The 26,534-nt window shown below is 43.3% G+C and overlaps 1 protein-coding gene across 14 annotated transcripts in view; it reads right to left on the bottom strand.

The window, feature by feature from the left end:
• Nucleotides 1-26,534, bottom strand: part of MAGI1 (membrane associated guanylate kinase, WW and PDZ domain containing 1) — a 633,434-nt gene that overhangs the window by 19,078 nt on the left and 587,822 nt on the right. For 3 of the 14 annotated variants that reach the window (XM_032867328.1, XM_032867331.1, XM_032867337.1), the window contains 7 exons: nt 26,042-26,073; nt 15,534-15,750; nt 11,597-11,680; nt 8,605-8,696; nt 6,797-6,989; nt 4,174-4,467; nt 995-1,198 (listed from right to left, as the gene is read on the bottom strand). In XM_032867328.1, coding sequence (XP_032723219.1) covers nt 995-1,198; nt 4,174-4,467; nt 6,797-6,989; nt 8,605-8,696; nt 11,597-11,680; nt 15,534-15,750; nt 26,042-26,073 — 1,116 coding nt within the window. The remainder of the gene's footprint in view (nt 1-994; nt 1,199-4,173; nt 4,468-6,796; nt 6,990-8,604; nt 8,697-11,596; nt 11,681-15,533; nt 15,751-26,041; nt 26,074-26,534) is intronic. The other 11 variants (XM_032867333.1, XM_032867329.1, XM_032867338.1 and 8 more) reach the window with 7 other exon arrangements.

Below are 26,534 nucleotides of genomic sequence, written 5' to 3' on the forward strand. Positions count from 1 at the left end.
AAGAAACAAGATTTCAATTTAACCAAATAATCAAGCAAACTAACAAACAAAAACAGGCCTAGTTTAATGCAGATATAACCTATCAAAAAAGAGGTTTTACTCTTTTTTCACCCACATGCAAAAATTAGACAAACCAAGTAGGCACAAACCCTAAGGATCTCTTATTCAACAAAAACCTTCCATATATTCACTTATTCTGGGGAAAAAAAAAAAAAGGATTGGTTCTGAATTGTCCCCATGTAGGTTTTGTGGTGTCCCCATATCATACAGTTAAATTTTAGTTTTTATTTAGGGGCACCTGGTGGCTCAGTGGGTTAAGCCTCTCCCTTTGGCTCAGGTCATGGTCTCGGGGTCCTGGAATCGAGCCCCGCATTGGGCTCTCTGCTCAGCGGGGAGCCTGCTTCCCCCCTCTCTCTCTGACTGCTTCTCTGCCTACTTGTAATCTCTCTGTCAAATAAATAAAAAAAGTCTTAAAAAAATTATTTTATTTAATTTATTAGTTTGTCTTTAAGTAAGCTGAACTCACGACTCTGAGATCAAGAGTTGCATTCTCTATTGACTGAGCCAGCCAGGCACCCTTCATACAGTTAAATTTCAGTGATTTAAAACAAAACAAAACAAAACTTTAATGATTTCCAGATAGAACATCAGAGGATCTTTACCGCCTGTATTCAAACTACTCTATCATTGTAAGGACAAGGGTACCAAAACCAAAATAAGACGGGGAAAGTTAAGGTTTTCTGCAATGTTTGTATCTGCAGCAACACAGGGTCACAGGCAGAGGATTACGTAAAAGAGAGGGGGGCGGTGAGGTTTAGTAATGGTGGCTTATATCTGTAGGATGGGTATGCTCCTTAGGGAGGGGTGAAACTGCCTCTCAGTCAACACTCTTCTATTACATGGATCCTGATGACAGGGAGACAGAGGGAGAGAGAGAAGGAGAGACCCAGAAAGAGCTCGAGAGGGAATGAGAGACACAAGACGTATACTTTACCATCCCCAGGAATGATGCGGAGGGTAACTGTGTTTCCTGCTTCCTTGATTAGGTTGACAATATCTGAATGGGACTTGTTGGTGATGGAACATCCATTCACTGCCAGGATCCGGTCTCCCACTTTCAGCTTGCCACATCGGTCTGCAGGACTCCCCTCAATAATCCGACCTATTTTGTGAGGCATAGCCACACATGCATTGCCTGCTTTGGTATTGAGTTTTTATTTTATTTTTTTAAGTTATGTGGGAATATAGCGAAGGGAGGAGAAAAAGGGTTGAAAAGGGAAAGAGAAGGTTAAGTGTTAATTAATTAAAGCATTAAGCAAATGTTATTAAAGGAGAGCTCTGTGCTGATGGTCAAAACATGGGCAACACTCAGGGCCTGCGTGGGAGGGGCTGCCGCCCTACGGAGGCCCCTCCCCACTGTGCTCCCTGCCCCGCTCCAAATGTGGGGAAAACCCCAGCTTCCCTCCTTCCATCACTGACAAAATCAGTGATATTTAGCAACTTCAGAGATTCTCAAAAGCCCCAAAATAACTCGCCATCAGCTTATTCTGGGTCTGCAAATGTGAAGCCCGGCGCTGGGATGGATGTTTTTACACATTCTGTGTTCGTGTCACTTCATTTTTGCCAGCTGCTGTTTAAGCTTCTGCCAATGTTTTGTTCTTTCTCCATTTAGAAAAAAATAATCACTAGGCGTCTGGGGAGGCATGAGTGTCTGCTACCACCAAAATTCCCCTGAAAACACCTAATGGACAAACACTTAGTCTTGCTGCCTTCTATCCAGAATGATGAAAGCTTTAGGAAAAAGGCACAATTACAAGACATAAGCCAACAAAGCCATCCAAGCGTGACCCCTATTTCTCCTTTTATGACCTTTGTTCAATCAGCCCATCCCCTATGCTTTCAGGGTAGCCCCCCCATCCCCCAGATGGCTCATTAGGTCTGAAATCCTCCTCCTTCCTCACAAAAATCCCTTCCTAGGACTCTGAAAACCTGGTATCTACTCAGGCTAAGGACAGTGATCCAAAGCTAGGTTCAAATCCTTCTTCGGCCCTCTCCTTTGATCATTTCCTTTCTCCTGATCAGTGATTGCACATCTATGATGTGAAAACCAGGAAAAATACATGTGAAGAGGAAAGCTTTCCATGCACTCTGAGGCACCCCATGTCACAACCACAAGTACTGCTAACTTCTAGAGAGGGTAGGGAGACTGGCTTTGAGTCCTGACATAGGGTCTGCTGTCAAATGCATGTTTACCTATTTTGAGAGTTCATCTTTCTGAGGACTGTGAAGCTAGTTATACAGGGGAGTCACCTTTTGGAAAGGATGATAAAATGAATGTGGGAGACACTGAAACTAACCAAGCAGGCACTTCTGTCATAATTTGGACCTTGAGGATAAAATGGGGGGGGGTAATTATAATTTCTTTGGTTTTTCAGCATCTTTGCTGAGTGTGTATCATTGCATATAAGGTCAAGGCCACAGAATCTTTAAAAAGGAAGCTAACGGTCTTTTGGAATCCAAAAGGCAGGTCTGGTAGGCTTCCATACTCAAATCCAAGGTCCAGATTAAGTGGAACCCCTCTCCATGGACAACCCCCGTGAGAAAGGTATCAAACAGCAGGTGTGAGGAAAGCTCTGCGTAGTTTGAAACAGAAGTCTCGTGCAAGGTATTAGGGAAAGCGGAATTTGTTTAAGAAGAGCCAGAGGAAAACGATCACAGACCAGATTGTGAGAAGACACTGATATTCATTAAATAACAGAGCCTCCCACCTGACATATCTATCTCATTGTAAAATTGAAACCGGCCATTCAGAAATCCTGAGGACATAGGGGGTGCATGGGGACAATCAAATCGTAGATCTGAAGATAGCAATGGGAATTCTTCCCCCCTTGTCTTTCTTTAGATTTTTAAATTAAGCAGAAAAGTCCCCCAAATTAAGTTACAAAACCCCCAAAACCTTGCCTTGGTGTCCAGTCATCCATTCATGACATGCCGTGATAACTCTGTGGATGGAGCTCTCAAAAGCACTGTTAGTAATGGTTTTTGTTACTGTAGCCACACATGCATAGATTGGACTGACTCAGTCTCCTAGTGAACAGACCTCAGGGGAAATGGCTTTAGCAGGAAGCGACATACAAAGACTACATGACAGTAAAGGGAGTTCTACTGGATCAGAAAGCTGAAGGGAAGGAGCACCTTGCCTGATCTTAGTCACCAGTGACCTGGGCCACTGGTTATCAGACTCTTGTGGACAAGTCATTTGGGAAACCGTGGAGTAAATTTCAAAGCCTGCATAGCCCTTCCCCATCTCCCACCCTACTTGGCATTTAATGAACAAATGTGCTTGGGGGATTAACAGGTGACTTTTTATCTAATGAGGAAGATGGATCATTTTTAGAGTACATTTTTATAATCTGTTAAAAGATTCACAGATTGCTAGTTTCTTGGACTCATGTGGGTCCTGTTTGCTTTTGCTAGTATACCCATCAGTTAACCTTCTGAGAGGGTGACAACTGCATTTCTCCACATTCTGCTAAAACCCCCAACATCTGGATAAGATGAGAAAAATCAGCCCTGCTGGGATTCAAGGGCAGTGAAGACAAATGGCTCTTAACTCAGATCTTAACTAGATTCTTAAGCAGATAATGGTAAAAATATTATTTTTAACATTTAAAAATGTCAGACGTGGACAGAGTATCGAAAGGACACAGTAAGGTGGACCAGGCACTTCACGTGCTGATGTTGACTCTCTATTGGTACTATTCCCTAGGCATTTTTATAGCCATATGCTTATTCCGAAAACTTCTGCCTGGTGAGCTCTCCTACTCAGAACCTCACAAAGGCATTCTTTGCCCATGATTTCTCACGCTACACTGTCAAGGGGTCGCTCTTCAAATTTCAAGCAAATTTCATTTATGCTTGAAGTTGTGTGCGTGTGAACACGCATCCTGCATGGAAGTCGAAAGGTTAAAAGGAAAGAAATCCAACCTTCAGGAGGGGAAAAGCTATGGAACAGACTCTCCATCCCCAATTAAGACTTTAATTACCTGTGGCGAAAAGCATGAAGGCATTTCTGCTAATGAGATTTTGGCCCTCTTTCCTTTGCAGCACAACGCCCTTGCGCTCGCCGCGGGCAGCCCGGGAAGCTTCCGGGGGAGCGGACGGGACACTCACCGAAAGTCGTGCCGGCCTCGGGCCTGCTCACCGAGGACACGATGACGAAGCCGAAGCCCTCGTTCTCGCCGCGCCGGATCTCCACGTCGTAGGGCTGCACGGCCGTGCTGACCACGCCGCTGCCGCCGCCGCCGCCGCTGCCGATGCCGCTGGTGCTCCCGCTGCCGGAGCTCACCGTGTTCAGGGAGTTTTGGCTGCCCTGCGGGGTGCGCTTCTCCTCGGTCAGCGACGCGGGCTGGTTGCTGCTGTGATGGGAGGAGGCCGGCGAGGGCACCTCGTTCTCGGCTTTGGGGGCTGCAGGAGAGAGAGAGGGTGGGGGGCCGGACTCAGCCACCCCCCTTCCTGCTCCGCCTGCCTGCTGCCCGCGCGCCACAGCACTGCAAGGAGGCCCCAGCCCCTTGTCCCTTAAGTAGCTCGCGTCCAGCAGCTGCCGCCAGGAGCCCACGGGAAGGCAGCCCAGGGGACCACAGCATACTGAATGTCAGCATCCGCTCTCAGGTTCCACGTGGCTGCCACTAGCCCCTCTGAACTGCTTCCCAGGGCACGAATCAGAGGAAGGGGAGCAGAAGCGCGGGTGTGGCCCGCACCTGTGAGGACCCCCACTTTTACAGCACAGACCTCAGCGCACGTTCACCTGTCATTACCCTCAAGAGTCACACGGCTGCTCAGCCTGCCAAACAGCGCTGCTTTCCATTTTTCCATCACACCGGACTGGGCAGGTTGACTGGACTATTAAAGTTACCCTACAGTGGGATTCTTGACAACACCCGTCAGAGGTACACTTAGGTTCTCTTCCTACTTTCCAGATGTCATTGTCTACTCTGATCACACTCTTGGGTACGTCAGCCTTCCTCAGAGTCCCCATTTTATTGTTCCATCAGGTGACAGGATAAAGCACACCAAAATAGCCAAAATAATAAGCAGGAGTGACCCAGGTTTGATGCCACACACAAAATGTGTGTCTTGTGTTAAGACATTTATTCTCGAAGCTTCTCCCTTCATCTATTTCTTTTTATTGTGGTAAAACATACACAACATCAAATTTAACACCTTAACCATTTTTAAGTTTATAGTTCAGTGGCATTAAGTCCAGTCACAGCAACGTGCAACCATCCCCACCATCCATCTCCAGAACCTCATCTTCCAAAATGGATGCTCTGTACCCATCAAACACTAACAAACCATCCCTCCCTCCCCCAACCCCTGGCAACCACCATTTGGCTTTCTGTCTCTATGAATCTGACTACTCTTCGTCTATCATATAAGGGGCTCACACCAGGTTTGCCCTTTTGTGACCGGCTTATTGCACTCAGTCTAATGTCTCTTACAGATTCAACATGCCTTTGACTTAGTGCTAAAACCCCCAAATATTTAACATTTAAGAAACAAATCTGAAACAAACAAAAATCACACAGCTCTATTATTTTTATTTGGATCAGTGAAATTGAACGTTTTCATTCTATCTCAAAAGCCATTTCTAACTGACTGCTACTGACTGTGCGGAATACCATTTTAAGAAATATTCTGAGGCCATCAGTGAGCTCTCTGGGCATAATCCATGACTGATTAACACCGTTTTCCACGGTTTCAGTAAGATAGGACTCTCACACTGGAATCTGATATCTTAATTCTATAATTAATTATATGCCACGTAAGTGAGTTAGACAATTTTTTTTTCAACAAAAGGCCAGTTAATTTCGTTTGTAAACATCTGTTTCACAAATATTAAAGCTCTGAAGAAATGACAATATTTCATGTCCTATTTCTTCAGTAATTCAAGTGATACAACAGTCTGCTTTTTCTGCATTCTGTCTTGACTATTTTGAGCTGGGGGCTGCCGACAGTGAACATCCCATGTGGCGTGTGCTTTCAAGATGTCCGTGAGTGAATGGGAGGGAGACGGTTACACAACGAGCTGTCTCAAAATGGCAGATTCTGATACAAAAGGAAACCATGATTCACAAAAATGGCAAGGAAGGAATGCCAAAACTGGAAGGCACTTGGAAGGAGGAGGGAACTTCTGAGGGTTTCACAGGGAAGGTTTTATTTGAGTTGAGCTGGAAAGGGTGTGTATGCTTTGAGAACCCAAATACTTTAAAGCTTGCAGGCCGGGGGAAAGGGTCAAAGATGGCCAAGAACCAGCCATCTCTACAGCTTTCTTACAGAGGAAACAAATACTGGCTTCTCACCCATGACAGCAACAGCAGAGTAAGGCATCACTAACTTTTTTTAAACTTATTTGGTGGCACAAAACTAATTTTTGTTCTTGTACCTTGAAGCTATAGCATTCCTGCCTTTTATAATGACCTTTTTGGTTGAGAATTAACATCAAATGGAGAGGTGACTAAGTTCTGGTTGGCAGGGAGATGAGGACAGGGAGTATATATTCAACTAGTCCTCTTCTAGAAGGTTTTGCTGAATGTGCATGAATGGCACTTTAAAGTACTTCTGAATGACAGTAGTTTTGCCGGATTTGAGAGAAGCAAACCATCTGGAAAGTCTGAGCTTAATCACATTTGCAAAGATTTGCTAAAATAGATGCTGGAGGAGGCAGACGCAGGAAGGGGCCTCTTCTGTGCATCCAGTGACCAAGCGCTGTCTAACGGGATAAACGAAAACATACCTGCAAACACCACTTTACGCCGCACCGTGAGGTTGACGTGGCCTTGCTTGGCGGCTTGTTGCATAAGCTGGACCACAAGCTGGTGTGATTTTCCAATTACCGGTGTCCCATCCACACAGATTAATTCATCCCCAGACCTCAGACGGCCGTCTGTATCGGCAGCACCCAGCGGTACGATGTGACCGATATAAATCTGTTGAGTAATTGGATGATGGATGAAACATTGACCTTTTGGTTTACTATTATAATGATGGCCTTCACATTTCTGAGAACAAGTCAATTCATTTGTTCATGTCTGCCTCTGTGCCCTAAATTTATTAAGCACCCACTGGGTACCAGGCCATGGTGATAGGTGCTACAGTAATTCTTAAATGGTGGAAAAGCAACTATTTCTTTTTTTTTTTTAAGTTTATTATTATTCTTTTTAGTCATCTCTACACCCCATATGGGGCTCTAACCCACGACCCCGAGATAAAGACTTGCCTGCTCCACTGACTGAGTCAGCCAGGCGTCCCGAAAGTAACACTGTTTCTTGGTTGATTCCTTGACCTTTATCTGGGGTCTGGGGAGGACTCAGTCTTTTTCCCTTTTGCAGAAATACATTGCTTTATCCCTGCATTTGCAAAAATCTCTTCTCCTTCTCTATTTACCTTAGAACCCTCCTTCTGGAACACTCTGGAAATTGTAATAGTAATACTACTTTTCTTTACAGGTCCAGCTCTATGCCTAGCAATAGGGAATGTACTGTAAATCCTGCTCAATGAGGCAATGAATCATGCAAAGTCTGGTTTGACATCCCATTTCTGTACTTTCAGCAGTGGCATGCAGAGCTGTCTTTATAGTTAGTGTCTGGTTACCCTCACCCTTCATTAAACCTTAGTGAAAATATTTGTGTTTTCCTTGCCTCCTCACTAGGTAGTAATGCTGTAACTACCTTTAGATGGTATTTACAGTTTACAAAGAACTTTGACAAAGGAGTGGTTAAGAATGTAGACCCTGAAGTCAGACCCTTTCCTGTCCCTCCCCTTTACTAAGGTTATGATCTTGAGTACATTAATTAACCCTTCTGTGTCTTTATTTGATAATTTGGAACCTGGGGCTACATTCTGAGACTTGATGGAGAAATGAGAAAATGCATGTTAAAAGCCATTAGCGTGGGTTCTGGCACATAGTAAGTGCTCAAAAAAATAACAGCTGTTTTTATGATAAGGAAATTAACAGTGTTTATCTTTAGTTTTCTCTTCTCCTTTTACAACATTCCTGGATTGTGACACAGATTTATTCTAAAGGTGAGGGAACAGAGGGTCAGGGAGGTAGGATGTCTCCTGATTCTTGTTCAGGGTTCTTTGTCCACCTTTGTGAAGACAGTGGTCCTACGGCCTCTGATCTTTCAGGTCTCCTCAAGCGCTCTCTATGCATTAGCTCCTCAATACTCAAAGCCCACTCCCTGCTAGCCAATTTAACAGATCTGGCCGGAAGGGTCGGGCTTCCAACTCCATGAAACAATGGAGTTGTTTTATTAGTTGATGCCTATTATTTTGCTTTTTGTTTTCATTTTCTTGGGTGGGGAGCTCCAGGTGCTGGAGCTGCCACTTTTAATATTGCCACGAGTACAAACTTTAAAGAAGGAAACTAGTCTCTTCTTCCTCAAGACAAAAGGAGCTCCACAAAACCCGACAGCTCACCCACACTTCTTGAAATGCAACCACAGTCCCTGTTGCACCTAGCTGGACTCAAATCTTAGTGATTTGCCACTGCTGCCAATTTGCGTCGCTATCTTAGAAAACAGAGGTAGACAAGAGACTCACAGGTTCCCCTGGTTCATTTCCACCCAGAATCCTAAATCCAAATCCAGTCTCTTTTCTCCACAGGAAGATGTCCTGTTCTTGGTAGTCCGGAACTGCAGAGAAGAAAGAAGGAAGAGGGAGGTGATTTCTCTGATCGAAGGAAGCATACCCTTAAGGTGAACACAGTTATAGGAATAATCCTGATGATGCTTGAGCAGATGACAGCTTTCCAACAGAGAAGGAAGCAAAATAATCTGGGTGGATAAAATTACAAGAGGACACTAGGCGGAAACAAACAGTGGGAGCGGTCACTGAGCCCTACGTTTTTTCAAAGGACTAATCACTGTTTGATAATTCCTAATCAAGCCCAAGCCATTATCCCGGACTAAGCCAGAAGTCAGTGTTGTCCACCGTCCTTGGTATTGTTGCCAGAGAATTTAAGTAAATTAAAATCACCCTGTGCTGATCCACAAAGTGGGTGCTCACATCTGAGGAGGGAGCTCACGCTGAGTCACAGTGACCACGGAAACAGAAGCTCACTCTGGGGACTCAGAAGCCCTGATAAGTCATCTGATGTTATACCAAGTAGCGGGTGAAAGAAAACAGCCTGAGCAAAAAAGAATTTTCAGCTTTTGAAAGACGTCACTTTTTCTTGCTTTAGAATAATCAAGATCGGCAACCCAATAATTTGATTTTGTTAGATCATTTTTGCCAAAAGTTACTCTTGGGCATCCTAATATTTCCAGTTTTCAAAGTTTATTATGATTTCAGTTGTATTACCAAAAAGGAGCCAGCCTTCCATATTCTCAACACAAATGGTGACTACAAAAATGTTCAATCTCAAATTTCCGTATTTTCTCATTTTATCGCTGGAATGAGTGCTTTGCTCCAGAATTTGCCTATGATATTTTAAAATTGTAAGTTTCAACTTAATATCCAATAGCTTGGTATTTTACTCTGAAAACTCAGTAAGGGCCTGAGCTATAAAATAAAAACCTCATTTATTAGAAGAAAAATCATTTCTGTAAGACGATGCTCACTTTACCTGAAATTTACCTGAATCTGTTCTATGTACCACGACTCTGTCACTTCACTAAGGTAATACAAAAGTTATTTCTCGTTAATTCTTCTTTCATATTTTAATGTATACAAGAGTGTGTTTTATGGTCTTTGAAATGATACATCTTTTACTTAAAGAAAAAAAGTGGTTCAGTGGCAGTGAACCCTAAAGGAGAATTTCAAATACTGTTCTACCTACTTTCTGGTTTACTTAATTAATTGGGTTCGGGATTGCAGGAGTGTGTAGGCCTGAAAGTTTAGTTCTCGTCTTCTTCAATTTTGTGCAATGAGGTAGGGAAGAAGACAGTTGTTGGGATTTCAAGTTGGCAAGAGTGACTCATCCACTGCCTTCAAATGTACGGTATATGAATACACAGAGAGAGAAGAAACTAAACGAACAGTTAAGTACAAGTCAGAGAAGTTGAATCCAGTATTTTTGCCTGAGCTTTCTTAATGCCCCGGGCTTTACAGGGTGCTTTATGCCCATTGCTTTTTTATTGTAATTGCGGAGGCTAAGTTGTAAGACCCCACGGAACGTGCAGTTAGCTATGTCAAAGGACTCCCCTCAACACAATCGGAGAAAGATATTTTCTTGAGCACACTAAGGTAATGATATTTTCTTTCTGTTCGAGGAGCTGGCTACAGGATATTTGCTCTAATAGCCTCACTGAAACAACAAATTAAATCAGGTTGGGACTCTGTATTGGGTTCACTCAGGCAGGAGGATTATTTCCAAAATAGACCACGGGTGCTTTCCGGCCAGCACTAGGTTCCTGGCAGAGTCTGCCTTAAGTCTGCTGAGCCCTTTGCAAACAAGGGAAGGATCTCTGCTGAGACTTCCAGCCTCTCTCCATTTTTCTCAGCATCATTTAACACAAGAACACTTGCTCATGCTACAGGGACACCAAAGGTAGTGAGTTTCTGCCCTCATTTGCTCGTTTAGGTGTCAGATGTCATGATATGTATGGGTGGTTGTGGCCAAAAGATGTAGGCTTATCATACAGTTTAGTCCATCGGAAAATAGCACTTGCATCTGGGAATCAATGGGGGAAATGGCAAATTTATTTGAAGAGCTTCCTGTTGAAAAGGAAGATGTCCAAGGACAACAAAGATGTTGCAGATACCAATGATGAGCTAAGAAAACACAGACACAAACACAATACACCAACGCAGACATGTTACAAAGAAAGTCTTTTGGCACCTGGACTTTGGCATTTTAACCATTATATTCTTCCACCAAACAAATTCCATTTCCATGCACCCAAATCTATAACCTAGGTGAATAAAGCAGTGGGGAACCGTGTTACAGAATTACAGGATTTCTCTCTTTTGTGTTCTCTGCTGCCACGTCTTCTCAGGGGCACTGAAGATTCCAGACCACCCCCCGCCCCAACAAATGTTTTAATCTTTTCTTTATTTCGGGCAGATTTCACAAGAATGGAGTTTTCAGGAGGCAGCAGGGAAGAATTATCTTTCTGATATTAATATCACCCTTTTCTTTCTTTCTTTTTTTTTTTTTTTTGAGTGAGACTGAATCAAAAAGAACTAAGAAAACTTTGTCCAGTTTTCTTCCTTTGTAATCCCCTGCAGAGGGGACAATGTCTGCAGTTACCTCCTTTAGTAATGCCAGGGACAACTCAATAAAGCAGTCAAAAGACTTCCTTTGATAATTACAAAGAATGGAATCACCAGGTTTGCAGAGAAACCTCCTGGTGTCTCCATTACTATAGACACAAAGTTCCAGACTTAGATAAAATGTGCCCATCACGTTTTATTTCATTCTGTCTTTGGTCCGTGCGTGGTCAACAAGAGTGCCATAACACTTCTGTTCAGAGTAGTTCTCTTTCTTCCCTCCCGCTTCTGAGTTTTTCCCCAGCAACCCCACGCCCACCCATGGCAACATCAGACAGTATGAATAATAATGGAGAAATAAAAGTTTTCAGCGGATCCTTACTCTGACATTCTCCAAAACTCGTGGAATTGATCTCTCTTTCTCTTTCCCCCTTGCTCAATCCCGATGCAGGCGAAGGTGACATAGCTGCAATATTAATTTCACAGTTTTGCAAAGCTTAATGTATGTGCTTTCTCTTAGTTCATTTTAATTTAGGTTTGATTGATAAGGAACGTGCACTTAAGCTTTCACAGTAAAGGTCACGGCTGCTGTGGATTTTAAAAGACTATAGTTTGATTCTGGCTCCCCCCACCCATCTTTTTTCATAGCGCTTTTCTTGTCAAAAGCCGGTATTTAGAGTTGTTCCACTGAGAATTTCATACAACTACCGTTACCATCTCAGACTCTTCCTATTTAATTATACCCTCAAGTATGCATTTTCGTCTGACCTTGTTTTAATCAAGTCATGAACTTCAGGTTTGTCTAAGCCCTGATTTCCTTTTGGAAAAAAAAAAAAATTAAGTATACTTCTGTTACTGCCACACCAAAGCATTTATTTAAAGATTCCGAATGGAATTCATTTTTGCACTAATACCTGTTCAGATGAATTCTTGGCAATTCAACCAAAGTAGTCTTTTAAAAAAAAATTTTTTTTTTTAAGGTGGGGGGAAGGGGCAGAGGGAGAGGAAGAGAGAGAAACTCAGGCAGGCTGCGCACTCCAAGCGCAGAGCCCAGTGTAGGGCTCAATCGATCTCATGACCCAGTCTGAAATCAAGAGTCAGACGCTTAACCGACTGAGCCACCCAGGTGCCCCCAGAGTCGTCTTTTATTTAGAGACACAAATCATCAGATCTGGCCAAGAACTGAACAAAACACAAATAAGAACTGTCATAACAGCTCTTAAAATCTAGAAGTACGACTAACGTCCTTAAACTTACTACAATAAAGGATCTCACTGACCAATTCCAAATGTGTAAGCATGTTTCTCCTGAATAGGACAGGTCTACAATGTTGGTACAATAGCTTTTGACTTTTTTCTTTCTGAACTATTTTGTGAACAGGTGCTGTTTCAATGGCAAGCTTTAGACTTTCTGTTGTAGTACACACTGGTGTATGCTAGCTGGTCTTCCTGAACATGTACTAATAAGATTGCATCAGTTTCATTTTTCAAGACATGTGAGCAATTGATGTGTTCCTAGAGAAAAGACAAAGCAGGCAACATGGCTTTAAAGGACTTCCATGCTTGCCTTTGTTTTTAATTAAACATTTAAGCCCTTCATAGGGTTTTATTAATACATCTGCAATTCAGACGGATTCATTTTGACACTGGTGTTGTGACAGATGGCCCTTCAAGAATATGGTGTTTTTGCACAGCATTAAGACCACGTGAAGGAATCTGATCAGGGATGATGTTAATCTTCACACTGCCCTTCACAATAAAATGAAATAGAAGACGAATATATTTTCAAAAAGAGGATAACTTGGGTCCAACTGAAGTGTTATTCCTGACTTCCACTTCCTTGTTTTTTTCCTGGAGTAGGATGTTGAGTATGTCTTGGGGGAGGGGCAGGGAATCCCATCTAACAGGGCTACATATTCTATTCCACAACCCCTCCCCCCCACCCCAAAGGACAAGATATAAAACAATCTAAGGGAATAGGAGAAAAAGATCTGGGATAAAACAAAATACAAATAAAAAGACAAGACTGAGGTACATTCATTTGCAGGTACTGTGAAAATTAGAAAATCTGTGGCAGAGACCAAACAACTACCATTGCGGGGAGAAGTCTTATCATTACCCTCATTGAGTGGTGAGGGAGAAATCCATGTGAATCTTAACATCAATTAGGTTGCTACGATCCCTCAATTATGGAACCTCCAATCACCAAAAAGAAATTGATTCTCATTTGGGTTGCTGGATCCTATTCCATAGATGTTACAGAAAGTGAAGACAAAACTGGCCCCATTCCAAATATTTCCATCTGACAGCCACCTGAATAATTTCAATGCTTAAATAAGCAGCTGGCTGTGGGGTAAGAGTACATATTTTACTATTTACTTCTGGGTAAAAAAACAAACAAACAACTTTTTGGAAAATTTGATTAAACACCAAATTTTTGTTAAATACCAAATTTCTTAAGGAATTCTGCTTCCATCAAGGTGAAAATGGCATTTGAGCTGAAGTCTCCTATTAAATGGATGTGTTAGGGTGGTCTGTCAATCCTTGATGCCGACCAGGATTTCAGAACACGATTTATTTTATCCCAGAATTCACACATGAGAAAGTCATAAACATGTCCTGTATTGAGAAAAGCCAAAGCCTGGTCAATAAAGCAATATCTCAACATCAACTGAAGTTGGGCCATTGATTGGAGGAGCCCCATGGTTAGAGAGAAATGCAAAAAGAATGTGAAAATATTCCTCTTTGGGAAACATTCGTTCAATGAAATCACTACAATTAGTGAGAAGACACGGGGAGAACAGACTCCAGGTTCAGACTTCGCAACAATGCTTACGAGGGATGTTCCACATGGAACTTCATTTCCTCTGGACTGGCCTCAGGGAGACTCTGGGGGGGTCTTCCTAGACTGAGGACTAAATAAATTCCTACTCAAATTATCTGGCTTTTGTCAGCATAGTGAACCCTTAGCCAAAACAGCTCATTTAATTCCCCACACTGTTATACTAAGAAGGCAATGACATTTCTCCCTTGAGGAGGAAAAGGATGGAGGGACTCCTGAGTGACTTCCAAAATTTGGTAATCATCGTGACCCCACACTTGCCTTGTGCCCCCTAACTGTTCAATTTCACCCCGCAATGTGGCCAACTTTCCTTCTCAGATGGGGATGCTGGCCTCGCTCCCCTGTTTTGTTTGAGTCACAGAGGAACTGCTCCAGCCAGCAAAGGAAAGGCTTCAGAGCCAAGTCTGAGTGGGTGGGCAAGAGGCTGGGGCCACGGGGGCTTTGCCTGAGAAACCACCACAGCTATGGCTATAAAGAAAACTTGTGCCAGGACTAGGGAATGGGAGGCGGGGGTAACAAAGAGGATGGACAGAGTGATTCTCTTCTCTTCCACTTTTACTCAGACCCTCCGCCAGACCTCATTAAACATTCTCTCCAATTCCCCGCCCCAAAGAGAAAATGAAGTGCACGTCCTTCCTCCGGAGCTGCTTCATCCTGGCCAACCACGCACACGAGAAACCGTCAGTAAAGCAACCGCCGAAATGGGTTAGCCTGCATCCCCTAAGATTAAAGCACCTTGGGAGCTTTTCATTGACAATGGTAGGATAAATGATGATTAATTTACTGGGAATGGTCCTTGGAATCATTTCATAATAAAAAGTAAGAAATGAAACAAGGCAATGTTAGGTTTATCAGGGCCAAAAAGTTATGACGTATGCTATCCCTAGTTCATATTTATCGAAAAGGTGAAGCCAAAGGAACACACTTAACCACAGTATAAATAATTAAAGTGCAAACCACTCACTGCTTTCTTTTTTCCTTTCTAAGGGGAATGCTTACAAAGACTGATAATGATATAAAAAAAAAAAATTACCAGTATTCTTAAAAACTAGGAGACCACTAAGAAAGCATTTAATCTCATTCTCATGACTCCTGCAATCCAAACCAATGATATTTATGTTCTCTTGTACATCAGAGCTGTTTCACGAGAACATGCCATAGTCTCTACACAGGGAAGAGTTAATGAGATAGCAGCTCTTATCTGCCACTTCTTTTAATGGAAGGGAAAAATAAATCCATTTTTATCCAGGCCCTTTATCTGACCACCACCCACATCTTGTCCACCCCAAACAGAACACATAATGGACCTCCATGAACATCCAGCAGATTCTGTCACTGTTCTGAGAAGCTTTCGCCTCTCACTGTGATTTACCTCTACCCTGTTTATACACTGAAAAATCAATTTTCAAGAAGCCCCAAGAGACAGCTGGAGCCTTGGGTAGGGGTCTTGGGAAGACAGGAGCCAGGGTGCTACTCACGTCGGTTTTCATACATGCTCCTGGACTGGGCCCAGATTTTAAAAGGATCTGGTTTCTTCTGCCCAGAGCTGTCGCTTTGATCTGGAGTGGGGGCCTCTGCAGGCGGGTACTCGGGGAGCACCTGTGTGCTGTGGCCTGGGGAGGCCGTGTGCAGGCTCCGGTGGCAGGAGACGCTGTGCTGAGAACTGTTCTGGCTGTCTTTTCTTTCCAGTGGTTGCTGAAAGCAAGCGAGCGAGAGAAGCAAGAAGAGGAGACTGTTATTGGTTCTCTGAGTGGGTGTTTCCATTGGCTTGTTTTTGTTCAGCACGTCTATGCACACATACATAAATATATCAACAACATTTTGGCTTCCATCTTTCTCCAGCTAATGCTGCATGCAGATAAATCCCCAGGTGATTGGCAGACAGAGAGAGGGGTGGGCCAGATGGAAAGACATAATCACAAACCATATTGCTCTCTGGGCTGTGGCGGAAAACAAATCCAGTTTTCATCACAGGTTCCCAGCTAAGACACTGGGTGCGCGTATTACAAGATGTAACAATTCAGTATCCTTATTTTTGGTCACCCTTGCTCTTTTAAAAGGTCGTAGGGCAAGGCTAGAGGTGGGGAGACCTTGGGAGACTGCTGTAATTATTTGGGTGAGAGAAGATGATGGGTTGGCCCAGGGTAATGGGGCAGAGATGGAGACAAGCAGTCAGATCCCGGTTATATCCTGAAGGTTGAGCCAAGGGATTGGCTAATAGGTTGCATGGAAGGTGTGAGAGAAAGGAATCAAGGATGGCTTCAAAATGGAGGTGGGGGGGCGGTTATGCTGTTTTAACTTCTTGGAAGACTGCAGTAGCCTTTTATGGATACAGCAGAGATGAGGGGATGATCACTTGGGTCTCTGAAAATGGAAGAGTTCATTTCTGGACTTATAAATTTGAGCTATTAGACATCCATCTGGAGATGGCCTAGCAACTGAGTACATGAGTTTGAAGTTCAGGGGAGAGATAAAACATGTATCAATCACTTCCACACCCTCGTGTTTTTGACAAAATATGTTAAGACAAAATACCAGGGGTGATTTATCTGTAAGGCTGTAACATCCAGAAGAAATACAATCAGGGCTAAAAATGTTCTTGGTGACTTCTCATTTTGCATCTTTCTAATAAAATGCCCAGTTTTTACCTGAAGATTTGCCAGAAGTTCTTCTACACTATAAGGAAAAGGGATGAGACCTTTCAAAAAATCATGCCTAGCATTCTGTATGAACTGGTACTTATAAGCATATAAGTAATTTTCACGTGAAGAGCTTCCATAATTCTTAGCTAATCAATTTTGCAGATATTGCATTTCACCTCTTGATCTCCTAACACTGTTGTTGCTTAAAAACCAAGACCAAACTTTATGTATGGGTTGACCTCAAGAGGTGGCCTTGCCAGATTTGCAACCTGTCCGAAGTCCAAGCAGTTTTCAAAGGGAAAGAGTTTCATTAAACTTCAAGAGAATAAGCAGGTTCCTGTTCCTTAAAACCTGCTCAGCAAAAGACCCTTCTCATTTTATGAAATGCTCTTTCTTTGAATGTTGATTGAATGCAGAGCAAAACCTAGTGGGAGGAAAAATACCTGGTAGGATACGAAATAACTTCAGTTCTTATTTTCTTGAATAAAAGAGGGTGGTAAGCCCAGGCGTTTAGTTTCTCCCATTCAAAATAAAAACTCGGGAATCCTGCCTCTCCCTCACTGGATGCTACATCCCTAGACTTACCTGCTTAAGAGCATCGTCAAGGGACAAGAAGGGGTATCTCCGTCCTCTCTTACAAAACCTGTATGGCATATGCTTTTTAAGTGGTTTAGAAGATCTTTGATCCAGAGCATTTCAGGTCTTTCAAGTTCAAGTATAGCATCAAAATCTTCCCCTTGGTCTTACAATCAATCCTATCAAAACTGTTCCTTGCTCTCTCCCCAGGTATCCTCCACTTTCACTCCTCATCTCCAAAGAAATTTTCAAGGTCCCCTTTGTTTAAATCTCAACCCCTCGACTCCCTCCCGTTCCAGTCTATGCTTTGAAATTAAGTATCTGAAGTAAAGCCCAAGGAGGACAAAAACTCCATTTACCCCTGACTATGAGAGATTACAGATTTGAATATAGATTTTGGTAAGGCTTCAAAGCTGAGGAAAACTAGGCAGGCAGTTAATGAAGCAAGATAGACCACATACAATTGTATTTGGTATGCCTGAAGGAGAAATTGGAGGCCCATATTCTAAACTAGCAAAGAGGTCTTGGTAGAACTAGAAGAGGCTTAATTCACTCAGCTCCAGTGGTACTGGGAAAACACACTGAGGTTTGGATGGGAACAACCACCACCAGCCCCCATGTCACCACTGCTCGCTTTTGAGGACGAAATGCTCACGTTGGACCTGGTTGGATCAGAACTTCAAAGACTTGGAGTAGAGCCTTGATTCCGCCAATATCCAGCAGTCGTCCCCCCACCACCAACCCCCACAGCAAACTTGGCTCTTGGGGCCAGTTGTCTGATTTCTGCCCCAAGAAGCTCTCTAGCTGCCTTCTTGCTTCCCCTGGAGGCAGGCTGAAGACTTTCAGAGCCAGGAAATGTTCATGACAGATACATCCCCCCACTCTCTTTCCCATGTGGGTGGAAATCTGTGTTTCTCTTCACTGTGGTCTTTACAAGGGTCTCGATTATAAAGAAGCACATGCAGCACCAGCCCATTTTTGGTGTGAATACACTAGCATAGAAAGAAAAAAATGGGATTCGGGATACCTTTCTCCCCCCTTATACCTTCCTGTATTGTCTACTTTTTATAATGCATCGTTAATGCTTGTTATAGTCAAGACAAAATTTAAAGCTATTTCTATTTTGAAAGAAACCCTGATAAGGAGAATTAATGGAGACTGTTACTTTCTCTTTTTTTTATATATATTTTCTTAAGATTTTATTTTTAAGTCATCTCTACCCCCCCAACGTGGGGCTTGAACTCACAACCCCGAGACCAAGAGTTGCATGGCGCCACCAACTGAGCCAGCCAGGCGTCCTTCTTTTATACATTTTGGTCATGTTTTGGTTTTGTTCTCCTCTCAGGAAAGGAGGAAAAGATAGTCTAAATACAGAAGCAAATAATTCAACAGGTGAAGGAGCTCTGAGTTCACCTAGAGAGTTGTATCCCTCCAAGTGCCCACCTTGGTTCCTCAAATGAGTAGCAAATGCCAGATTGTGGGGATTGGCCCATTGACACTAAATTCATTTCCAGGTAGCCAGTTGCGATCCCTGCAGCTTCAAGCTCCCCCTTGTTGAGACCGCCTGCCAAAGCCTCCCCGGGACCCAGAAGGAGCCGCACTGCAGGGTTATATGAGAGAACATCATACTCCTCTTTCCCGGGGTCACTCTGTTGTCCCTGCAAACCTAACTATAATCTCAGCCACTCACTCCCTCCTCCTGAACTGGAGAAAAATTTCTTACTGGCAGAGTTGCCCCACTGCCAGAATCACATAAAAGGCTGGACTTCTCCCCCAACCCCCCACAGAGAACACACCTGTGCTTTTACCCACACGCCCACAAGATGCATGTGCTCGGATTCTGCTTGTCACATCACAGCTTCCCAAGACCGTTTGACGACTGTCCCACTGTAACACATCTCTGACACAGAGGATGGGGAAATCTCAGGTTTAACCAAAGACCTGGCTTTGCCATTACCCAAATATGCAAATGAAGTCTGCCAGAAATGGCTCGGGCCACTTTTCAAATTTGAACACCCTTTCTCACCTCCCAATAAATGACTCACTTCGGTCCAATTTAACATAAAAATGACAGAATGTGGAATGAGTTTGTAAAACTGTCTCTGAAATTGCATTTCTGCATCCCTTTTAAATGCCATCTAAACTTTGTTCCAAATTTGGAAAAGAAAAGTAAAGCAGCATCCTGAGAATATGCCCGAAAAATGATGCCACCACTAAAAGCTGTCACTAAACGACACATTTGAACCCATACTAATGGGCTAATGCACAACAATCTGGGAGCTGTTTGGATTTTTTCCCCTGAGAAGATTTAACCTCACTCTGTGCTTCTTCCTAAGTTCAATTATGGAAATGACTTAATTTGAAGATGCATTCTATATTTAATATCTTGGTACTCTAAATTTTTTGAAGCTATGCTCTGTTTGCACAAGAGTTCAAAATATGCCTTTTGACTTTCCATGAGCATGCTAATTAGCTATGACGTTGTCTTTTATCCGATGAGAGCCTAGAACTCTCCAGGAGAAATCAAGATTATGTATCTTTCAAATTAAAGACAACTGGTCCCCTTTACAGCAGCCTGGATGATCTCCTAGGGAAGACCTGGAGCATGAAAACAAACTCACTTCTCAGCTAGTTACAGCCCAGGGTCAGAGCTGCTTCTGATGGGACTGTCTTTCTCCTCATTTCTCTAAGTGAGAAACAGGCCCAAAGAGAAATATCTGCAGTTTGAGATACATTTTCAAGTCTGTTATTCTACACATACTAGCGCCATGCAAGCATCTGGCACCCAAATGACCAAACATCCAGACGAGGCCCCCTTATTAGGAACTACCAACATTACATTATTCACTCATCCAGTAAATACATACTCATCACTTCCTATGAGCCAGATTCTTGTGGATACAGTGGATAAGAAAGAAAAAGATGGTACCTAAACTCTGAGAATTTATACTTGTGTATTTAGATGTGTGTGTGTGTGTGTGTGTGTGTGTGTGTGATGGACAGTAATCAAATAATCTTAACAGTTTGATAACAACGTATTGCATTGTCCTTTAGATAGGTGGTAGGGAGAAGCTTCTGGAAGAACAGCCCATTAAGGGAAGCAGCATGTGCTCAGTCTTCAAAGCAAAAATGAGTTTGGACGGTCTGAAGAACAGAGAGAAGGCAGAGCGACACAGCAAGGGAGTAGGGTGACGTGAGATAAACTGAGAGACCAGATACCGCAAGGGTTTGTGAGCTACTTTCGAGTTTGGGACTCATTCTTAGCTCAGGGGAGATGAAATTCACTAATGGACTTCAAACAGAGATTGCCAGGAGCCAAGCGACTTCTAGAAAGTTCGGTCTGATTACTGAGGGGTGACTAGGTTGGTGTGGACAGGAGTAAAAGTAGGGCACTGGTCAGGAGGCTACTGTGTGGTCCATGGGAGGGGCCCGAGGTGGTTTACGCTAGGGAACAGCAGTGATGATGGGGAGGGACAAGTGACATCAAAGACTTTTGGGTGCAGATTCAACAGGCATTCCTGAATGACTGAGGGGAGGGGAGGCAAGAGGAAAAGGAGGGGGAGGACCTCTTAGAAACATGGATTTCCACCTCCCAGCTTTCCAGCTCGAACAACTAGTTGGAAAGATGTGCCACATACTGAGATGGATATTTCCAATGTTAGCTCTTGTCACTATTCAGACCTTTGTGAAGGACAATTTTTACTTTTAAAGATCAGATCAGTTGACTAGGATGAAAGAAATGGGTTGAGTTTTCAAAACTCCATAAAAGTCCTTGGCCACACACTGGCCATAAACTTGTGTCATAAGACCTTTTAAAATGAAACAGTACCAATCTCCCAGCATGAATGATTTCTTAACTATTGACAGCCCAAGGAAATTGGGAAGATGCAGTGGTTTTTGTAAATGGAAATGGGGGGGAAATCAACTCATCAGTATTTCACAGAGTGATTTCAAAATGAAGGTCCTTATAAAGTGAGCTGAAAATATTTGCTCGGAAGAGCAAATGAATACAGACAGCACTTAGGAGCTTAAATGATGAAAAGAATTCATGTGGCTTAAAAATGACAAATCGATCCATTTTAAAGCAAAATTATTTACAGTTCACTTATCCGCCAAGACTGAAGGCCACTGCAGTGATTTACATGGACAACAGGAAAAACTCCAAGTGCTGATAATATATTAGGCCAATGTCATTAAAGGTTGTGCAAAAATTAGGGACTCCATTCCAAGCCAAAGCAGAGGATGGTCCTTGTCTCTTCCTTTCCTCATTTATGGGTCTAAGTCAAATAATCTCTTCTAAAAGGGCAGAGAAGAGGAATTAATGGGAAGGAAAGGAAGGTACCGATGGATACGAAAACAAATTTTGGTTCACAAGGGATGTTTTAAAGAAATCTGATAAAAAGGCAAAATTTATTTTCTAGACTCCAAGGGGTTGAGGGTATGAGTCGCTGTAAGAAGTTGAGGGGCAAGGAGACTATAGCAACGATCCTAATTCTTCTTCCCTCTACCACTCCCTGATTCTCTTGGGAGCCTGCAGGAGCTTTAATGACTTGTACTCTTGCCTCTTTGTGGGACAAGTGGCTCTGAGGTGTTATGACAACCAGGAGAGTCTGAGAAACAGTCAGGGTCCATGAAATTGGGTGATTCTGGCTGGGGTCACTTGCTAGGCATATTCCCTGAAGATCTCTCCCTCACATCTCTTAACAACTGGCTGTCAGCAAGTGTCCTTAGGATCCCTTCCAGGGGAAAGGAATGGAGGACAATGGAAAAGAAACCTGACGCTACTGATCCCTTTCAGCTTGCTGCATTTGCTGCAAACAGTTCCGTGAAGAGGACAGGCTTCCTTGGTCTTTCCCATCTTTTGTGTCCCCTGTATGAAAACTTTACATGAGAAGTCTTTTAGTTAACTGGGAAAATTTTGTGTCTTTTATGGATATGGTATGCCTTCTTGGATCTGACAGTAACAGCTAAGTAGATATGGTTTCCTACATTGCTCAGGCTGCTGGGGACCTTGGAAAAATTCCACAGTTCAATCACAGTATGTCAACCTTGGGTCCTTTCTCTGGCTTTAACTTATACTGTTGTAATTAAGAGCTGAGTGATTTTCATTATGTTTGTCCCTGGTTCTACATGATCTTTCTGCTTTTTATTTTTATTATTTATCATTTTTATTTTCTTTAAGTAGGAGCCACACCCAGCATGGAGCCCAATGTGGGGCTTGAACTCACAACCCTAAGATCAAGACCTGAGCTGAGATCAACAGTTGGATGTTTAACGGACTGAGGCACCCAGGCACCCCTCTCTGCTTTTTGAACTTTTGAAAGTTTCAGACTTTATGCCCCATGAAGCAGATCTGTATAGATCTGGCTGTTTATGTGGGTACCGTTTCTCTCTCCCCAGCTGCATGAGGGCAGGAATGTTTTCTGTCTTAGATCCTGTTGTATACTGACACGAGGTCTGGCATATAGAAGATACTCAATGAATACATGTTGCTGAAACAAGCGCATAAAAATTATGGTGATTTGAGATGATGGTTCCTTTTTTTGAAAGAAGCAATCAAAACATCTTTTGTTTGTAAACTGCCGAAGAAAGGCATCTGACCAACTTACTTATCATAGTATTTCCAGTGCCTCCCACCAAATCACCACTTACTAGATTCCTGATACTAACTGCTAACTAAATGGATGGACAGATGGATAGATGGGACAGATGAAGGAAGGCAGAAAGGGAAGGAATACTTCAAAAAATGATGTAGTGAGAAAACAAAAGTGAAAACTGCCTTAAAATTCAGGGTTTGCTATTTAGAGTTTGAAATTCTTTTTTTGTCGTTCCCTCCCCCACCAGTTTCTTCTTCTTATTTTTTTAGTAATCCCTTACACCCAACATGGGGCTCGAACTCACAACTCTGGGATCAGGAGTTGCATGCTCTACTGACTGAGACTGCCAGGCGCCCCTAGAGTTTTAAATTCTTACAAAACTCTCCTGTGTGATTCAGAATGAGAGTCTCAGTTAGATAAGTTTCCAGCCAGGATGATTAAATTGGGCCTCAGAATCCGTTTCCTAGTGAGGTCTAAAATCTGACAGCAACTATTATTTTTACTTTTGTCTTGTTTTTGTCTCTGCCATTTGGCAGGAAAATTCCTAATGTTATGGCTGTCCAGGTATTAAATTAATAACATTTTATTAAGACACGGCCATTGTTCCCAGTGAGAATAGAATCCATAAACTCAACATTTAAACTAAATTTAATAGAAGAAACTGCTTATGAAAAGTAAGCTGTAGAGGCTGCCCAGAAGGGGAAACAAGATCAAAAAGACCCTTTGTTCTAATAAAAGCCCAACTACTTAATTATTGAAAACATTAAAAAAAAAAAGAATGAGGACAAGAAGGAGCTGTCAGTCACATGAGCAAGCCAACAATGTCAGGAGCCTCGAAGAGAAGAAACATGGTCCCAGGTCAAGACAGTATATTCACAGAACTAATGGTAAATCTCAGCATATCACAACCTCAGGCACTGTCCACGTGCATTCATTACGTAGCCTGCACAACTAACCCTATCTGCCATTGTGTGACTGGCTGTCTGGGACCACGACATCCAGCTTTCCCAGGGACTCCCCCCTACCCCACCAGAGAAATCCCATCATCATCTGTCTCTCTGGCAGGACATCATAAAAATTCAAAACTGGGGAAGGGAACCCTACTTTCAACCCACCTGTCCAGAGCTCCCACGGATCACAGATGTTAGCAACGCTCGACCGCCAACAGCGGACCTTGGCTCAGAGTTCCGAATTCTGTACGGCAGCTGCCCGGGTGTGCCAGCAATGCTGTGAAAACCATCATCCCCGTCCTGGCACAGAAATCGGGTAAGGACAAGCCCCAGGCTGGGGGCTTGTTCATCTCGAACCCAGCAACACACCAGTCTCTTAGTTTGTGGTAATTAAGAGCCAGCAGACTGTGGGCAAAGCCGTTAAGAACGCTTTTTTCCTAGGAATGCAGCCGGAGTAATTGGCTTGCTGCTTGCTAATGACACGGCTTCTACAAAAATAAACTGTCACAGGGAATTCTCTTAACCGATTTGGTGAATACAGGCTCTATACCTGTTTGATATTCCTTCGAGTTCAGCAGTGAATCCCCAAACACTTTGGGGAAGAAACGATGCAGAAGAAATCCTTCGGCCAAGGAAGTTTAAACAGGATGCAAACCCGAAAAGAACCCCTTGGCACTTGATGTCGAGCTCCCTGTGCAAAATTCATACTCCACCCCCCCCATGCTCCTTGTTAAGACTCCATCCCCGTTGGGTGTGTAAAAGAAGTCCGTGCATCACACGGCATGCTTGAGGGTGTGGGAGAAAAAAGGCTGGCTAACTGAAGCGCCTGTGACACGTCTTCCAGATCTGCTTCTTTTCTGAAGGCTGAATAGGCTTCTATGACCGAGGGACAAGGACACACATATGCCGTGTGTGTGCCTGTACACACACACACACACACACACACACACACACACAGAGGCATCTCTGTGGTTCCGATGTCGACACCTACCAGCACTTTTCAGCTGAAACATTAACGCGAACTGACAAGGATAGCAGCCCTAGAGTCACATGTTCCGGTCGCCACAGCCCTGTGCCACTGGAATCCCATCAATTATTGCAGGTTTTTCTCTTTGGACAACTTAGGAACGGAGTTTAAGAATGCAGGAAGCTCCCTCTCTCATCTCCTTAATAAACTTCTTCCTCTCGCCACCAGGCTTGCAGACAGGTGGAAAGAATCCCGCTGCAGCCCCAGTGAGCTGCAAAGTTTTAAAGGTTCTCCTTCCCTGGATGGCAGAAAGCTACACATTTTCCCTCTCCCCAATAGCCCAAGCCCCGTGAAAGTACCCCCTCTCTGTCCTAACATTAATGAATGGGGGAAGCTTCTTTCTCCCGGATCAATTTCACAGGCATTGTAGTTCCAGATTTTGAGTTTTGAAGTAGCATTTTAATTTGTTGTCAGTGCCCTGGGAGCAGAAGCTCACACCACCAAGCAAAACACCACAGCCTCTAAGCTATTAGCTAACATGTCAACTAGGTAATGCATCTTCAGGGAAACCAGATTAGAAAGGACAGCAAAACATTGATTTTTTTTTTTTAATCCTATACCTGCAGCATAATGCTGCTAAAGCTAGCAAAACAACAAAGGACATTTCGACAGCAAGGAAATGTCTTATTCTCAGTGCTGGGGCAGTGAACGTTGTTCCATGTGAGCATGGATATATATATACAGGGCAGGGCAATTCTTCTTTAAACCTGCAGCCTTTTTAATTTTGTAAATAATTCATCGTCCAATGCATAAGAAAGCTCAGGGAGAGAATCTGCCCATGTGAAGGGATGGAAACACCAGTTAAGAGCAACCCTACTCAGTAAGCAGGTGGAGCTTTCCCCAACCCCCCTCCCAGAGGAAACAATAGCATTTGTATGAAGTTAAAACACCGGAGAAACTCATCCATTTGCAAAAGAGTTGTAATGCATTTATACAGAGAGGATTCCAAACATGCATTCTTTAACCTGGCTTCTGCAGCATGCCCACAAATCACTAGACAGTTAAAAGATAAACCCAATACCGTCTCTATCAAAAGGACCCCCAGAACTTAATAAAATGAGTCCGGGCTACTGTCTCCTCCACCTATTCTAAAACACGTTTCGTGAAGTCAAGCCAGACAGCGTCCCTTCCCACCACCAGCCCCACCGCCCCTCCCACCCCCCAACAAGAACCAAGTAACTGATAAGTCCTTACCGACTTTGGGCTCTTCTTGGGAACTGGCAACCCTGGAAAAAATGCAACAAGGAGGGAAGAGGGGAAGAAATCATTAGCATATAAATGTTACCTTTTCCTTAAAGAACAATCCCCAGGTGTTTCATGGCAACCTAGCCATCTGCAGAGTTATGTCAGATTTCTCCCCAGCATCGGAGTTACCAGGCTGTTCATATCGAATCAAAGCAGAGGGAGGAGGAGAGCGAGAGGCAGGAGATCTATCTGCATTAGCTATGCTGGCTTGTACTGCAGCAGCCTGGAGGCTGGGAAAAGAAATTCACAGACCTCAGCGGCCTGGGAAATTGAACACTTGGACAGAATCTCAAATGCTCTTCTGGATTAAGAGAGACTTAACTTACAATTAAGTCCAGGATATTTCCTTTCCACACGATCCACTTGTCAATCGAAGCGGACCAATCAGGACAGAGGAAGGGGTGTATATTTAGTTGCAGAGGAGTACATGGTTAAAATTAAA

Source organism: Lontra canadensis, unplaced genomic scaffold, assembly GCF_010015895.1.
Source record: "Lontra canadensis isolate GAN:19392208 unplaced genomic scaffold, GSC_riverotter_1.0 scaffold34, whole genome shotgun sequence".
Classification (NCBI taxonomy): domain Eukaryota; kingdom Metazoa; phylum Chordata; class Mammalia; order Carnivora; family Mustelidae; genus Lontra; species Lontra canadensis.